Here is an 18,427-nt window from a genome sequence, read left to right on the forward strand (position 1 = left end):
ACGCGATTACCAAGCCAACGTAGACGATGAATTATTTCTTATGTATACGCAGGAAATAATGTTATAACGGTATATTAAAAACCGACAGCCATGCCCGAGGCGGGGAATTTCAGTCAGATAAAAAAATTTCTGAAGGTGCCCCCCAGAAGTGTTATAAGAACGTTACTATTAACGACATATATAAATTACTTGGTGATTAATGCCATGAGACAAGTTGCAGAGAACTCTGTCGTAGGCAGGGAATTTGCAATATCAGAAAACGATCTGCAGAGGATCGACCTTTGAGGCAAAGCCAGGCTGTTGACAGAAAACTTAAACAAATGTAATGTATTGCGTGTAAATTGACGAAAAGACTATTTGTTTGATTGTAGCATTGACGATAAAACGCGGGAAATAGTTATGACCACAAAATACCAAAGGGTGTGCATCTGTAGCGATCTAAGGTGTAATGACGAAAGGACAAGTTGCAGAAAAGACAAGCATTGGAACAATCCTAGGATTAGGCTGCATACCTTGCAGGTAGTATTTCTAGCGAATTAGAGAAGATCCAAAGGCGAACAGTATGTAGCGCCACGCGTTCGTTTAGTAAGTGCCAGCGAGTTACGGAGATGTTCGTGAAACTCCGGTGGCAAGTGAGCCACTATGCGTCGCCCTGAAGATTACAGTTGAAAATCAATGAACGCATGTTTTCAGATAGTCAAGATACCTATTACTTTCCATCTGTCACGAAATACCCATGACTGTAAAATCAGACACAATAGAGCTTCCACAGAAGCTAAACGGTGGACTTCCTGCCGCACATAAACAATCTAGGGAAAAAAGAAAATAAAAAACTAAGCACATAGAAGGCAAGGTTGAATGTCAATGCAACTTTGTACTTGTACACACCATCGGCGCGTAAGTGAACGATCGGAACTGAATTGTCTGAGACAGGTAGAGCGGCAATCAGAGTGCAGTTGTGTTGCTCGTGTTTAGTGTTGTTACCAAGCCTAGTATCCTATTAGGCTATAAGAGGACGTGATCAGCGTCAGACGTTGAGCGATCACTGAAGGACACGGAGCCGCCACGTACTCTTGTGAGACAGCATTATCTACACCTTACACTGTTTGAATGGGGCCTTATTGTTGGTCTCCATTTGGTCGGGAGGTCGAATCGCGCAATATCCAGATTTCTGTTGCATTCGGATGTGATAGTGACCCGATGTAGGACAGCATGGGAATGTGAGGGGAGGTGGTGTTATCAAGGTTCCGGATAACGAAGTTTGTCCACGAGGGAGAACGCTGTATCGTGCACCACGCACATCGTAATCCCACTGCATGGAGGAGAGGAAGATTAGTGTTTAACATCCCTTCGACAACGAGTTCATTAGAGACGGAGCACAGGCTAGGATTAGGGAAGGGTGGTGAAGGAAGTCGGCCGCACAGTGTTAAAGGAACGATAACGGCATTTGCCTGAAGCGATTTAGAGAAATTACAGAAAACTTACATCAGGATGTCCGGACGCGGGTTTGAACCGTCGTCCTCCCAAATGCGAGTCCAGTGTGCAACCACTGTGCCACCTCTTTCGGCCCCCCTCCACATCTGCGCCTGCCATCCGAGTACAGGTAATGGATCCCCTGTATCATCCTACACCTCTGGTCGGAGACTACGAGCAGCCGGATTATGGAGTTACCGTATCATGCGTAGGCTGACGTTAACATCTCAGCACAAACTTCTGCGTTTGGAGTGATACTGTGATTGGGGATCGCTGATGAAAAGCGTCGCCTTGTGTTCAGCGACAAACTGCGGTTCTACTTGACTCCGGATGACCTTCGTTGGCGAGTATGGCGGCGGTTTGCTATGAGATCCCATTCTTCCAATGTTTTGGGGAGGCACAGCAGTTTTACTCCTGGTGCCACGGTGTAGAGAGCCATCCGGTTTGACTTCAGGTCATGGCTGGTAGACACCGAGGAAACTCTGGCAACACAACGATACAACACAAATGCCCTACGTCCTCAGGTATTACATCTCAGTGCCACTTTTCAACAGGGCAATGCTCGCTCACACATGGCACGTGTCTCTACGGACTGTCTGCGAAATGTTGAGGTACTCCCGTGCCCAACAAGACCCTGTGTGGGACCATCTCGTACGCCAACTCCGTCCTAGTGCCAGCATCCGGTAATGGAGACAAGAATACTTGTTATTCCACGATACTTTAGTGAGTATTATAAATAAAATACGTACAACCAATGATATTTAATATTATCCGCACTGCAATATACTGTGGCTCGCTTTATAAAGTTTTAGATGTGGTGCAAGTCACTGCTGACGATGACCCGTGTCTCAGAACGTGAAGGTTTTCAAGCATATAGGATTGTGTGTCGCTAGCAGACTTCTCGTTCTTCATTCAGTTCCTCTCATACGCATCCATAACATTACATAACACTGCACAAGCAGTCATCACAGTCGCCCACAATGTAAAAGTAGACATTTGACGTTTCATGCCCTGGTCAGGGGGAGGTAAACGCGGATCATTCGCTTTAGAACAGGGTAAAAACACTGATCTCCCGCATAATTCCTAATCACTAGAACGTGTCCAGCGAGCTAGCTAGCGGGCGGTAGCCGCTTGTACGTTGGACTGGGGGTTCCTCGTCCGCTGATAAGACATTCCCACAAATGGACACCACAGCTTAAGCTTCTGCTTGCATCCCACGACGTTGAGAAGCGCGCTAATCAATGTTCTCCCAGCGCAACAGAACAGCGCCAGTCGATCTCGGCATTTGAGCTTATTACTTTCGAATGTTCTCGGATGGAGTGCGATTCATACTTCTCTGTTATCTGAAACGATTAACACAGAGCTAAATGAAGAAGTAAGGAAGATTAGTGTTTAACATCCCGTCGACGACGAGATCGGAGGAACGTGTAAGCCAGAATGGAAAAGGAAACTGGCCGTATCCATTCCAAAGGAGCCAAAACGACAGTTACCTAAATCGAATTAGGGAAAGGACGGAAAACATAGGTCGCGATGAAGGATGAGGATCTGAACCCCATGTTCCTGAATTCAAGAATGAATTTTCACCTTGCAGTATGTTGATTAGAAACTTTCTGGGAGGTGTAAAGTGATGCGGTAACTCAGCTGGTACAGTGTACGTAAAGATCATAGGTTTGGTACATCAATAACTTCTTTCCTTTCCATAAGTACTGGGAATTTAAACAAGAGCTATCTTCGTGCTCATCGAGGGAGGTGGCGCAGTGGTTAGCACACTATATACGCATGCGGGAAGACGACGGTTCGAATCCCCGTTTGATATACGGATTCACCTTTTCCATGATTTTCCTAAATCGCTCCAGGAATATGCGTCTATGGTACCTTTAAAAAGGCAACGGCCTATTTCCTTCCCCATCCTTCCCTAAGCCGAGATTCTGCCACGCTTGTAATGATCTCGAGGACGACGGAACGTTCCTTTCTTCGTGTTCCTCAGGCAGTAGCGTCGTCGGGGCTTCAAAAAATTGCAACGAAAGTTCTTTCAAAGTGCTGGCAGTAATTTTGATTGTACTCCTGAAAAAGTCGTTTCCACTTCACGCTGGATGGACTGTAACATTTTCAACACTCTGCACAGAGCGTTTTTTACTAGAAGTCAGTTGTTTTCCTCAGAGTCTTATGATTTTCTACGGAAAAAGGCAGCTCGTTATTATTCATTTCGTGACTGTTCTATTTGTAGTGTTATGAGCACAGCAACATGTTGAAATCAGCAATTTTAAGGATGACGTACAGGAGTACTGGAGGACGCTTATACGTGGCATCTGATCTTTCCTTGTATTTCATCTGTTGATCGCCTAAAATTCACTTATTGTCCCTAACTGTCTCAGATGATGCACAAAGAATTCAATCCATGCCAAGTCTCACAGTTGCATATTGTGCAGTTTGCTCAAAAAGTGGATGTCAACGGCACTGCTCAGCGCGGTTGTTTAGCTCCAATACAAATGGTTCAAATGGCTCTGAGCACTATGGGACTTAACATCTGAGGTCATCAGTCCCCTAGACGTAGGACTACTTAAACCTAACTAACCTAAGGACATCACACACATCCACGCTCGAGGCAGGATTCGAACCTGCGACCGTAGCATTCGCGCGGTTCCAGACTGTAGCGCCTAGAGCCGCTCGACCACTTCGGCCGGCGTCTACTATGACATTCGAAGCAAAGAAGCAATACCGGTACTCCAGTTTTATATAGAGAGAACTTCGGACTGCATTATGAAATGGTCTGTAAGACATTCTTTGTGAATTATTCATTAAGCTTGGTGAGAGCACAGTCCTCCGGTCCAGCGCACAGGTATTGCAGTCAAGTTCTCGCTTGATACAAACTAAGCTGTGCTGTGAAATGTCCACTGGAAGAAATCAAGGCGTAAGTTACACAGCCAATGCACCAGGCAGTGCGGTACTGCGCTAAAATATTTTGCTGGGAGTCACAAACTTCTACCAGCATTATACACTGAAGCACCAAGCAAACTGGTATAGCCATGCGTATTCAAATACAGATATATGTAAACAGGCGGATTACGACGTTGCGGTCGGCAACGCCTATATAAGACAACAAGCGCCTGGCACAGTTGCTAGATCGGTTACCGCTGCTGCAATGGCAGGTTATCAAGATTTAAGTGAGTTTGAACGTGGTGTTATAGTCGGCGAACGAGCGGTGGGACACAGCATCTCCGAGGTAGCGATGAAGTGGAGATTTTCCCGTGCGACCGTTTCGTGAGTGTACGGTGAATATCAGGAATCAGGTAAAACATCAAATCTCCGACATCGCTGCAGCCGGAGAAAGATCCTACAAGATTGGGACCGTCGACGAACAAAGAGTGCTTGTACACGAAACTACATGAACATTGTCACGTATAGTTAAGTTGCATCACAATGGACAAGCGATGTGGTTTCCAGGCACTGTGTCTTCGCCCTCAGTTTTCTAGGATGTAGATTTTTAAGCACCCTGCTTGGAACATCAGATACCTAACACACCATCGTAACTGTAATAGATTACCATACCTGCCTGACATCCTGGCTGAACTGCACAACACAAAGATTTCTTTCAAACACTTTTCTATTAATGCTATACACTGATGGAAGTAGTAGCATTGCAGTTTGTGAAACATCACTATATTGTTTTTAAGAAAATTCTGTAGCACATTCTGCTGTCTTCACAATATCAGTTTCCTAAGAACGCCGATTTTAAATTACATCCAAGATAAAAGCTGTACTGACGAGCTGCTTTGTCTTTGACATCCCGTATTCATTTGTTCTGTTGAAATAACTCTGTATGCAGATTTTATCTTACACATTTCAAGGGACCTTTACGAACCTCTCACGAAACACTACTGTTTCATAAAACACGATTCGGAAACCGCTGGCATGGAGTGCGAGATTAGATCACGCAGATCGCTCAGGCATTTATGACCACGTGAACGAAATCCGCCTTTAATTATATGTAGTTATTATGTAGTAGAGAACTTATGATTTTTACTTGTGTTTCTTTTTTAAATCAGTGACACGGCCACTCATGTGAAGGAGAGCACACAATTTGCGCGCACCCATGTTTATTTACTGTTTAACGTCCTATATGCATCGAGGTCATTACAAACATAGCGTTTCTCCACGGTTTACGCATCGCTTGGAGATGGAAAATGGCAGAGCTTTTGGTATGCAATCATTCAGTATGTGCCATTTGTGATGTATGTGCAAAGAGGCGGTTTTGTAAATGCAGTTGTTCCAGGTCACCGGGAACAACGAATTAACGAATTTGTGTTTATGCTGCTCGGTTAGTTACGTGGCACTGTACAAGAAATTTCTTTGTACAGTTTTATAAATTTAAGTCCACAACCGATTAGACGTTCTATGATTAACATCCAGTAGCAACGAAACCCTGATGAAAAATTATAACAGTGGATTCCGGGATACAAAACTTAATATAAATTATGCTGGGTCGTTCATTTGGTATTGTGAACAACATGATCGCCGAGGTTCAAAATTTTGTTCACAATGACTAAATATATCGCTAATTCTGTACCGCACCGATGTCCTATCGGCACTCTAAGCCGGATGTCTCTAGTTTCACGGTACAGATACAAATCTGGTCCTCCATTTCCTACCGCTCCAGGCACAACGGAGCTAGCCATACTGAAAGAAATAATTTCGCAAAGAATACCTCTTACACACCTTGAGTTTGTAGACCCCTGCACAATTAAATCTATCACACAGGAGCAAATTGTATGCCTGAATAACTGAATAAACTTTCAAAACGGGTTTCTTGGTAGATTTTTCTTTTAATTGAGAGAAACTGATTGCAGGTTCAATATGGCATAAATTTTTAATCCGCCTGGAAGATTGAGTTCAACTTTGGTGTATCTCAGACTGAGCACTATATTTTTACACTGAATTTTACAGTAAAAGTGATCCTAAAAATTTCTAGGCTCCTGAAAGTAACAAGGCGTGCAAGGCTGATTAATACTGTTGAAATTCGCTGAAAGTAAAAAAACATTCAATACAGATTTACTATCTGCGACTGATGGACACGGTAGTACAATGAACTGCACGTTTGAAAACCTACAAGAGCTAGAAAAGTGATTTCGTTATGAATGACATGCCAGAGGACTTTTCTCATGCCTTTCTGGTAAATTCGTCCTTCTAGGCCAAAATCCCTCCAAGTGTAAGCGAATTTGTTCGGTGTGACGTTCTTACTCATATCGAGAACAATATTTATGAAGAGCACAGTTGGATAACAGACATTTGCCACATACCTTTCGCACAATTTTGGAAATCTGACAGTTTCAACATGACACCCATTCATGCCACATGCCTATGTAATTTGATCCCTAGGTAGTACCAGCATCCGCCTGACAGCCTAAGTTAGATGCAGCAAGCATAAGAAAAATAAACAAGGATCTTAAAGCAATCTCGGTGTTCCACAACAACTTCTGCATTTACCTAACGATAAATCAGGATGCAAAAAATTGGTAACAGGATAATATAGACGCCAACATTTACGTCGATTTTACCGAATAGCTGTTTCTTCAACTACCACACGCTATTAAATAAAATGAGACCTCTAGAATGAAGGTTGAAAGGTAGGAGAGGAGGTACTGGCGAAATTAAAGCTGTGAGGACGGGGCGTGAGTCGTGCTTGGGTAGCTCAGTCGATACCGGTATCGTAGCTCAGCGTGTTCGGTCAGAGGGTTAGCTACCCTCTGTAATAAAAAAAAAACGGAGTGAACGAATCAATGAACAACCTGAACGGGTATCATGAGACGTCCGCCCCGAACATATACAACGAACAAAATAGAACAAAATGAGAACAACAAAGAATTCTTAAATAAAAAGTCGGTAGAGCACTTTCCCGCGAAAGGCAAAGGTCCCGAGTTCGAGTCTCGGTCCGGCACACAGTTTTAATCTGCCAGGAAGTTTCAAAATGAGACTTGTATACTGTAATTTTCATTGTTTTCTCCACGTATGGACAACTATGCAGTTTGCTTAAGGTTCATTCTCATGTGAACAGAATCCATAGGCATATACAATGTGTTCCAAGCGAGGTCAGCTCCGGAAGTGCCATTTCCGGACATTTACGCAAATAGAAAAGTACACCACGTAGCCTTAAGTGGTAATTAGGGAGACAAACCGAGATTGCCCGCAATGCAAAAATATATTCTATGTGGTTACTGTGTAACAAAATGTCACCATGTTGTATGCAAGTGGTACGTACATAATGACGTTCGTGACATACTTCTCTGAAAGTAGATATTTTAATTTTAAGCCTAGCGTGACCGTGTAAATGACTAGTACACTAATCAAACGAGATCAGTAACCAGTCACAAATGAGCTTACTAAAATTTCAAGGCGCGCTTCGACATTTCGTATTTAATACTGAGGGCTTCGTACATTTGTCTTCATTATTTTGATTGGTGTACACGTAGGTGACGTTACTGTGGCGTTTTGGTTGGCGAGTAAGGGTATCAAAGCCCGCCAGGTTGGCCGTGCGGTCTAACGCACGGCTTTCGGGGCGGGAAGGAGCGCCTGGTCCCTGGCACGAATCCGCCCGGCGTATTTGTGTCGAGGTGAAGCGGCCAGTCTGTGGGTGGTTTTTAGGCGGTTTTCCATCTGCCTCGGCGAATGCGGGCTGGTTCCCCTTATTCCGCCTCAGTTAAACACTATGTAGGCGATTGCGGAGCAAACACGTTCTTCACGTACGCGTACACCACCATTACTCTACCACGCAAACATAGGGGTTACACTCGTCTGGTGTGAGACGTTCCCTGGGGGGTCCACCGAGGCGCGAACCGCACAATCACCCTGGGTTCAGAGTGGGGCGGCGGAGGAGTGAAGTGGACTGCGGTAGTCGTCGTGGGGTTGTGGACCACTGCGGCTGCGGCGGGGACGGAGCCTCTCCGTCGTTTCTAGGTCCCCAGTTAACATACAATACGATACATACAAACGGTGTCCAAAACATATTCAGATGGGCATCCAATTAGATGTAGAGAAAATGTACCAGAAGGCGAGATATTAAGTCTCGGATGGTATCGTACAAACTGTTAAACTCATTTATTACTGTAAACATATTTCACTTTTTTTTAGCAATTTCCATTTCCAAACTTTGGAAGCACACAAGCAGATCATAAGTATTGGTACACCCCTATGTAATGTGGAATTGACCACTAGATGTCACGAGACGCAGACCCGTTCTGTAAAAAGAAGTAGGGTACTTTTTTGTGTGGTCAGTAGTGTAGTAACAGCAGAATCGCTTGGTCAGATGGGCTCCGTGGCCTTATGAGTCAATTAGTCATAGGCTGTGACGTGAGTAAGAAAACCATCAGGTACACACCAAACCTCCAAAAGCTGGCCAAGTCTACTATTGGTGATGTGGTTGTTAAGTGGAAAAGTGAAGGAAGTACCGCAGCTAAACCAAGACCAGGCAGTGATCAAATACTGATGAATGTGGACCGTTTTGCATTACGGAGGGTGGTCGAAAAAATCGCCTGAAAGCGGGGTAAGGAATCACTCGCGAGTTGCAACCTGGCACCCGCCTTACCGACAATTCTTTTTTTTTATCATTCCACTTCAAATCGTTCCGTACGCATACTCCCAGATATTTTACAGAATTAACTGCTACCAGTGTTTGTTCCGCTATAATATAATCATACAATAAAGGATCCTTCTTTCTATGTATTCGCAATACATTACATTTGTCTATGTTAAGGGTCACATGTCACTCCCTGCGCCAAGTGCCTATCCGCTGCAGATCTTCCTGCATTTCGCTGCAATTTTCTAATGCCGCAACTTCTCTGTATACTATAGCATCATCCCCGAAAAGCCGCATGGGACTTCCGACACTATCTACTAGGTCATTTACATATATTGTGAAAAGCAATGGTCCCATAACACTCCCCTGTGGCACGCCAGAGGTTACTTTAACGTCTGTAGACGTCTCACCATTGAGAACAACATGCTGTGTTCTGTTTGCTAAAAACTCTTCAATCCAGCCACACAGCTGGTCTGATATTCCGTAGGATCTTACTTTGTTTATCAGGCGACAGTACGGAACTGTATATTTGTAATGCCAACTGTGAAGCACGAGGTGGTGGTGATGTTTGGCATAGGGGTGATTTTCCGTGGTTAGGGTGTGGTTCCCTTCCGGCGCTTAAGAAAACGCTAAATGCGACGGGTATGAACACATTTGACAGCATTGTGTACTGTGTACAGTTCAGAGAAGCTGACTGTAAATACTTGACAATGAATCCTGTCGTATAGGAGCATCTGTTACGTAACGGTTTGTGACAGTAAAAGTCATGGAGTTGACTAGCTAGCCACAGTTCCGAGCTGATCCCAATGGAAAACCTTCAGGATGAGTTAGAACGTCGACTTTTCCCAAGACTCCAGCGTCCAACATCACTGTATTGTCTGGTTTCGGCTTTTGAGGAAGAATGGGCTCCCATTCCTCCACAGACATTGACACATCACTGAAAGTGCCTCAGCAAAGTTCAGGCAGCTGTAAAGGCAATGGTTGGATACGCCCCATATTACTGGCCACTAGCAGGTGACAGGTTAATATTGATCAGATATTGTTTTCATCCGTACACATACTGGTACCAAAATAATGAATACGAAGGTATGTTGCAGCCAGTGTGGTCTCTTTGCACAGTGGTTCACAGCTTCTGACAGACTGTTTTGTACATATTTGCATATCTTTGTCGTGTGTTGTGCAACGTCCTTCACCACACCTCCTCACTGTGCATTAAGAACGCGATGCAAGGACATGTAATGTTGCAGTACGATGGTGCATCGCAGTACTTCAGAAGATCGTGTGAAACTCAGCTCGCGCTATTCGTCCACGAGACTCAGAGGGCCATAGACACGAGTTCCCAGGTGGATGCCGTGTTTCTTCACTTCCACAAGGCGTTTGACACAGTTCCCCACAGTCCGTTAACGGACAAAGTAAGAGCATATGGACTATCAGATCAATTGTGTGGTTTGATTGAAGAGTTCCTAGATAACAAAACGCAGCATGTCATTCTCATTGGGGAGAAGTCTTCCGAAGTAAGAGTGATTACAGGTGTGCCGCAGGGGAGTGTCGTAGGACCGTTGCTAATCACTGGATAACATCGGAAATTCACTGAGGCTTTTTGCGGATGATGCTGTAGTATATCGAGAGGTTGTAACAATGGAAAATTGTAGTGAAATGTAGGAGGATCTGCAACGTATTGACGCATGGTGCAGGGAATGGCAACTGAATCTCAATGTGGACAAGTGTAATGTGCTGCGAATACATAGAAAGAAAGACCTTTATCATTTACCTACAATATAGCAGGTCAGCAAGTGGAAGCAGTTAATTCCATAAATTATCCGGGAGTAGGCATTAGGAGTGATTTAAAATGGAATGATCGTATAAAATTAATCGTCGCTAAATCAGATGCCAGACTGAGATTCATTGGAAGAATCCTAAGGAAATGCAACCCGAAAACAAGGAAGTAGGTTACAGTACACATGTTCGCCCACTGCTTCAATACTGCTCACCAGTGTGGGATCCGTACCAGATATGGTTGATAGAAGAGATAGAGAAGATCCAACGGAGAGCAGCGAGCTTCGTTACAGGATCATTTAGTAGTCGCGCAAGCGTTACGGAGATGATAGATAAACTGCAATGGAAGACTCTGCAACAGAGACGCTCAGTAGCTCGGTATGGGCTTTTGTTGAAGTTTAGAGAACATACCTTCACCGAGGAGTCAAGCAGTGTGTTGCTCCCTCCTACGTATATCTCGAGAAGAGACCAAGGGGATAAAATCAGAGAGATTAGAGCCCACACACAGACATACCGACAATCTTTCTTTCCACGAACAATACGAGACTGAAATAGATGGGAGAACCGATAGAGGTACTCAAAGTACCCTCCCCCACACACCGTCAGGTGGCTTGCGGAATCTAGGCGCTCAGTCCGGAACCGAGGGACTGCTACGGTCGCTGGTTCGAATTCTGCCTCGGGGATGGATGTGTGTGATGTCCTTAGGTTAGTTACATTTAATTAGTTCTAAGTTCTAGGGGACTGATGACCACAGATGTTAAGTCCCATAGTGCTCAGAGCCATGTGAACCATTTGGCTTGCGGAATATGGATGTAGATTGTATGCGACCAATGGAACAACGCCTACTGCTGGACGCAGAACAACATACGGTTTGATAGTCAATGACCGTCTTTGCCAGAGCTACCACCATTCTTGCGTTTTCTATAGAAGCTCTGACATCTTCCATGGCTCGGCTCTGCATATTATCAGTCACGCGGCCAGTACACCGAGACTTTTTTTTCTATGGCGACTGTTGATGAGATTAGTTTACACAACTGTAGCTGACAAAATAGAGTAGCAACATTTGTCGCTTTTGAAAGAATTCGACACAAAACCGACGGTTCGAAAGAGTTGTTCAATCACTGGTGCGATGGAAGCTGGAGTATCAGGGATTAACGTCCAGTTGACAACGAGTCATTAGAGACGGAACAACGTTCCAAATTCAACACAGGTGTAGAAAGAAATCGTCCACGCGCTTTTCAAAGAAAGCATCGCGATATTCGCACTTTGCAATGCGTGGAAGAACCAAATCTGGGCGTGGATCGGTGATGCGAACGCACGTCCTCCAGGCCGATGCCTTAACCTCTAAGCCCTCTCGCTCAGTTACCATTGTTACATCCGTGTAACTTTTGCCGTCAGTTTTGAGGTAGCCTCTTTGAATATCTGTCGCAGGCCATCCACAAAATTATTTTGACAATAAGCATGTGATTCACTTTGGAAAAAAAAAAGTTCAAATGGCTCTGAGCACTATGGGACTTAACATCTTAGGTCATCAGTCCCCTAGAACTTAGAACTACTTAAGCCTAACTAACCTAAGGACATCACACAACACCCAGCCATCACGAGGCAGATTCACTTTGCACTTACATATGTCAGTTCAGACTGCTGCTTCAAATTTCGTTTCTCATTGAATGATGCGTCTTGTTGCTACAAGAAAAAAATTCCTTCAGTTCTGTTAATAGACATATAAAACAAAACAGATTCGACGCGTACACTTTTTCCTAAGAGAACTAAATGATGTTCGGGTGGATAAAGAAGCACTTCGTAACTACTTGAGGAGCAATTTGACCAGCCCGCCTCCTTTTTCTTATTTATATTTTCCCCGGAGAGAAGAAGAGTACTGTACACAGTACAGTACTCTTCAGAGATGCTGTAACTCCATACGAGGAGATCTGAGGACAGAAAGGAAAAGGAGGGCTAGTAATGATCGTCCATTCCGCGATTAGGTCGTTAGAGATAGAGCAACTGAATGTATAGGTTGCTTAACAAAATATGATGCCCTGTGATGCATCTATCGTTCTTGCGAGAATGTCGTAGGGTCCTGATAGCCAGTGTACTCCCCCAACCCCCTTTTCCTACACCACAGATTTCCAATGCATGTTGCGTGTTCTTTCTCATAGCATTTTGCCACAAACCGACCTCCAGGTTGAAAGCTGGAGTCACAACAACACACTTATCACAATACCGCAGGCGCTACTTGTGTTTCTGTCACAAAAGCTACGTGCTTTGTTCGTTCCTCTCGACACAACCCATTCCAATTAGCGACCGCGTGCTCCCACGTAGAATATAAAGAGCTCGAAATGCTGTTTCATTTTCTTGTCTCTGGTTCGTGAGTAAATTTTTGAAGTTCCGTCTGCCATTTATCTTACCCAAGGCGCACTGTTGCCATGTGTTCGATACTTCTTGCTAGCACAACTGATAATGCGACCGATAAGTCGAACACGATAAACACTGCCCTCCGGGAAAGGATCTCCGTTTCCTTGAACTTACTATGGTCATGTCGCATTTCAGCTATACCAAAATGCTGACCTACGTTACTCAACACAACAATTACGTAGGACGGGAAAAACAGCACAAGGGGGATAAAGTGATTAAAAAGCGATGCATCGGTTTATAGGCTCACTTTAGTCATATCCACAACCATGCATCGTTCAATCGATATATACAACCAGAGTTAGACAGATTCTAAACATTTATGGGTAGGTTTATGAATAACAGTTTTTACTAATGCCTAACGCATGACACAATCTAACTAAAACGCAAGTTAAAGTGTATTGCTCCGTATATTAGACGCAATCAATATATGTAGACGATTTTTGCGCTTTTGTAGTATATTTTTTAACGAGGCCTTATGTTTACTAGTACATGTAAAAAGTGCTATCGAGAAACAACTACACAGTGGTAAGTTGCTATCTCAATAGAGAATAGTGTAATTCCTCCACGGTGTCATCTTTTGTTTACGCCGCAATTCACTCCAGGCAAATACAAGATTACTGTTCCTTAGTTTAGTGAAGCACAAGTGGCCTCTAGATCTAAGGTAAGTGTAGGGGGGCGCCATCTTCATGCCTGGAAACAACAGAAACAGACACTACAATCTGTGGTCCAGAAGAATTGCTTTGTTTACGGAACCGCATAAACGACTACGGTTGAGCTTTGGACGGACTGATAAGTAATTAGGAACGAACTGCAGGACAGGATGCAACGCCAGAGAAACAAAAGTGCACAACTCAAAGCGAAGATACTCAATGAACTTCGCGACGACAAATATTTACAAATTACTATTTCGTTCCTCGAAATTTTTGTAATTCATAATCTAAAGCGTATGAAATAAAAGCAATAATTCTTCCTTTCCTTGGCGGAAGGAAGGAAAGTTCACGAAATATCAGTAGCAAAACAATTCCAGCAGTGCTTATATTTTCCTTGGGACGTTAGCATATATTTAAAAGTTTCGATGTGATCGTCATCGCAGAAGAGTGTTATAGTCATTATGCGCTCATGAAACGCCCCACCTGGGTCATTAGCTTCTGCACCTTTTTTTTGCATTTTTTATGAGATTAATATGTTTTAAGAAAGACAAGTTCATATCCATATATACTGATCTACATGCATATGGTAAACAAAAATAGAGACAACGTAGTCTTTGTTAAAATCTCTCTACGTAAAGGGAAGTGAATAAAGTCAAAGTCGTAAAACAAATGTTTGAGTCGACTCTTAACGGATGAGAGAAAGAATGAAACAGCCACTTTCAGATATTGCAGTATCCTGCATAGGTGGCTATGAAGGAGTTAGCACAGCACACCAAACCATAAAAACCTTATCCACACCCATGTCATTGTAATTAAGGGCACGTCATTATCTACGCAAATCGCTGCCCGATTCACCCAATACAAAACCCAATCAAACTATGGAACACGGGAAATGGGTTGCTAAAAGCACCAACTGGTTGCTTCTTCCAAGGGAGGATGTCACCATCTGTTTTTAGTCGTATTAAAGCACCTCAGTGTGACTGAAGAGATTTTTGGCACCGCATAGTCGCTGACTTAACCTGCCTCAGTTTGTTGTTTTGTAACTTTAATCATTCATTCCCTCTCTGACACTCGGCTTATCTCCTCAGTAAGCTTAAGAGAACAGCACGTGAAAATGTGAAATTTGTTAAACGACTTCGTAATGGGAGCCTCCTGATCGGGACAGCTTCTAACGCAGGGTAGTGACATCTTGAGAGATGTTGGCTCGGCTACTAGCAGTGCAGCCAGCTGCGTCCTTGGTAGTTTGCGCTAAAACCAGCAAGTGGCGAAAGGCCGCATTCGGGCGCCAGCTGATCGCTGCAGACAACCAGTTTGCCTTCGCTAGCGGTACTGCCGGGGGAGGTCGTCGTTGCGCCGCTGGCGCCTCGGCTCGCTAATTCCACGTCCTCCGCTATAGCGTCTGCGCACGCAAAGGCTGCTGACCGCGCCGGAAATACGAGTGGCGACAGCGCTGAAAGTATGCAGGCGCGGCGTGGTACCGAGTATAATACATGGAGTAGGGACTGACCGTGGAGATACCGAATGCCAGGTCCTCTTGTCATCCCAGCGGTGTACTGCGCGGCTGCGCCAGCTGGTACGACGCGTCTTTAGCGGCCACGTGCCATTTTCGTGGTCGTTCGGCTGTAGCCGGCAGCGAACGTAGCGCGGGCAGCTCGACACCGCGGGACAGACTGGCGCGCCGCCGACGCCGCTCGGGGCGACATCTCTCGGGCCGCGCGGCAAACAGGCCTACTGACGTCCGCAGCGGCAGCGAGTCAGCTGGGCGTCTCTAATGGCGCGGATAACGACGCCCAGATATGACGCCGCACAGCAGCGGAGCTGGTGGCGACACCTTGCGGCAGCACGTGTCGAGCGCTCTGTCGCGCCTGCACGTCGCTAATCGCCAGAGATAGTCTCCTTAAAAACTCGAAACGTAAGGCTTTGATACAATTCCGCACCGTTGCCAAGTACTGAAACGGGTATGCGATCAAGTGAAAGAGAAGTACAAAGAACTCAGTAGCGTGATTCTTGAGTTTCTCCCGGCGTAATTGATAATCAAAATATCCACGGGTGTACTGCCGGTCTACAGTGTCCAACGGGCACAATATTTCGGCAATCATACATGTCGCCATCATCAGGCGTTGGACACTGTAGACCGGCAGTACACCCGTGGATATTTTGAAACTCAGTAGCGTGTTCGTATCGGAAAGACGCAACCACAAGAAAAAGCAGTGTCTGGCATACATCAAGATACTGCGATACGGCCGTTATTGTCCACAATTTACGAGGGTCACTAAAAAGAATGCACACTATTTTTTTAACTCCATCTTTTATTCTACATGTTTTGAAAGTTTTGCAGTGTGTAGGTACAGACTTTACGAACAAGATTTTCGTTTCTCCACATAATTTCCATCCCTCTCAGCTGCCTTACGCCATCTTGGAATCGGCGCCTGTATACCCGCAAGGTAAAATTCTGGACCAAGCAGTTGGAGCCACAGCTTGGCAGTGTGCACAAGGGAGTCATCATCTTCAAACCTTGTTCCTCGAAGAGAGGCTTCCAGTTTCCCAGAGTGATGATAAGCCACATGGGGCCAGGCCAGGACTGTAAGGCGGGTGTTTCAGTGTTATCCATCCGAGTTTTGTGAACGCTTCCAAGGTTTTTTGACTAACGTGTGGCCGTGCATTGTCTTGCAACAGCAAAATATCCTGCTTTTGCTGATGTGGTCGAAAACGACACAGTCGAGCTTGAAGTTTCTTCAGTGTCGTCACATATGCATCAGAATTTATGGTGGTTCCACTTGGCATGATGTCCACAAGCAAGAGTCCTTTGCAATCGAAAAACACCGTAGCCATAACTTTTCCAGCAGAAGGTGTGGTTTTGAATTCTTTTTCTTGGGTGAATTTGCATGATGCCACTCGATTGATTGCCTCTTCGTCTCTGGTGAGAAATGATAGAGCCATGTTTCATCACCTGTCACAATTCTTCCAAGAAATTCATCTCCACCATTCTCTTACTGTTCCAAAAGTTCTGTGCATACCGTTTTTCTTGTTTCTTTGTGAGCCACTGTCAACATCCTGGGAACCCAACTGGCACAAACCTTTTTTAACCCCAACACTTTCAGTATTCTGCAAACACTTCCTTCCCCTATCCCAACGTAGCGTGACAATTCGTTCACCGTGATGCATCTGTCAGCAGTCACCAATTCGTTAACTCTCTTCACATTGTCTGGAGTGTGTGCAGAACGAGGCCTGCTGCTGCGAGGACAATCCTCAATATTGCCGTACCCGCTTTCATCACGTAATCTGCTTGCCCACCGACTAACTGTACTGGGATCGTCAGCAGCATCTCCATACATCTTTTTCAACGTCTTGTGGATGTTTCCCACTGTCTCGTTTTCTCAGCACAGGAATTCTATGATAGCACGTTACTTCTGACGGACGTCAAGTGTAGCAGCCATGTTGAAGACATGCTGTGACGGCACCACTCACGACAACAGGTTGAAAACAAGCGGGAAGGATGTATGTACACACTGTAAAACTTTCACGCATGCAGAATGAAAATTGTATTTTTACAAAAATAGTTTGCATTTCTTCTGGAGTGATCCTCGTATACGAGGAAACGCGAATTCTATCGACAAAATTTGTAAGATTGGTGAGAGATATTTCCTGAAATATTTTTATGCGGCGCTCACCGTCTCTGGTGGCTTCTTGCAGAGTAATGAAGTTTATTCGGTTTTTTATCCTCCATTACCTTTGTGTAAGTGCAAGTAATTCCACAACTGTGATGTGCCTGTAATATGCAATCATCAAAATGTACACCACCAGAGTAATTCAACAACCCTCAGAGGAACACGTACACTTTTATCACAGAGTGTTCAGTTTGTTCTGTCATTGTACAGTACACTACGTATCAAATACAGAGCTGTTCTCTTGTAGATATCGTTCAAAATATAGACCACTATTATCATGGCATGCGGAAAGCGACGTAGCATCAGCTGCCTTACACGCTTTAAGTCTACCCGAAGTGCTGTGGATCACTGTTAATGCACAACCAACACTGCAGAAGAAACAAACCTGAGACAGAAAAAAACAATACTGAACGCATACTTGAAGGCGAAAATAAAGTGGGAATTAACAGCAAATATTGTGAGTGAATGGAACAATTTTCTTTCAAAACATGATCCGCAGCACATACCATTTATATTTGTACTGTTGTGCAGAGAGCCGGCCGAGGTGGCCGAGCGGTTCTAGGCGCTACAGTCTGGAACCGTGCGACCGCTAGGCTCGCAGGTTCGAATCCTGCCTCGGGCAAGGATGTGTGTGATGTCCTTAGGTCAGTAAGGTTTAAGTAGTTCTAAGTTCTAGGGGGCTGATGACCTTAAAAGTTAAGTCCCATAGTGCTCAGAGCCATTTTGTTGTGCAGAGACTATCACAGTAATAAATGTACAAAGATAACAAAATGCAATTATTCTGTGACAAACCACCAGATACTATGGAACTGTTATACTAAAATACTCGTTAAATATCCCTGAACAGCATCCTAAATTTTGTTAGTGGAATTCGG

The 18,427-nt window shown here is 44.5% G+C and overlaps 1 protein-coding gene across 8 annotated transcripts in view; it reads right to left on the reverse strand.

Annotated features, from left to right (window-relative positions):
• LOC126299478 (transcription factor CP2) overlaps positions 1–18,427 on the reverse strand; it is a 793,232-nt gene that overhangs the window by 426,686 nt on the left and 348,119 nt on the right. For 2 of the 8 annotated variants that reach the window (XM_049991418.1, XM_049991417.1), the window contains exon 1: positions 15,392–15,652. The exons of the other annotated variants lie outside the window; for them this stretch is intronic. In XM_049991418.1, the coding sequence (XP_049847375.1) occupies positions 15,392–15,425 (34 nt within the window). In that variant the 5' untranslated portion in view covers positions 15,426–15,652. Of the gene's footprint in view, positions 1–15,391; positions 15,653–18,427 lie in introns of those variants that run through there. 8 annotated transcript variants of the gene reach the window in all.

The sequence above is a fragment of the Schistocerca gregaria genome, chromosome X, assembly GCF_023897955.1.
Source record: "Schistocerca gregaria isolate iqSchGreg1 chromosome X, iqSchGreg1.2, whole genome shotgun sequence".
Lineage (NCBI taxonomy): Eukaryota > Metazoa > Arthropoda > Insecta > Orthoptera > Acrididae > Schistocerca > Schistocerca gregaria.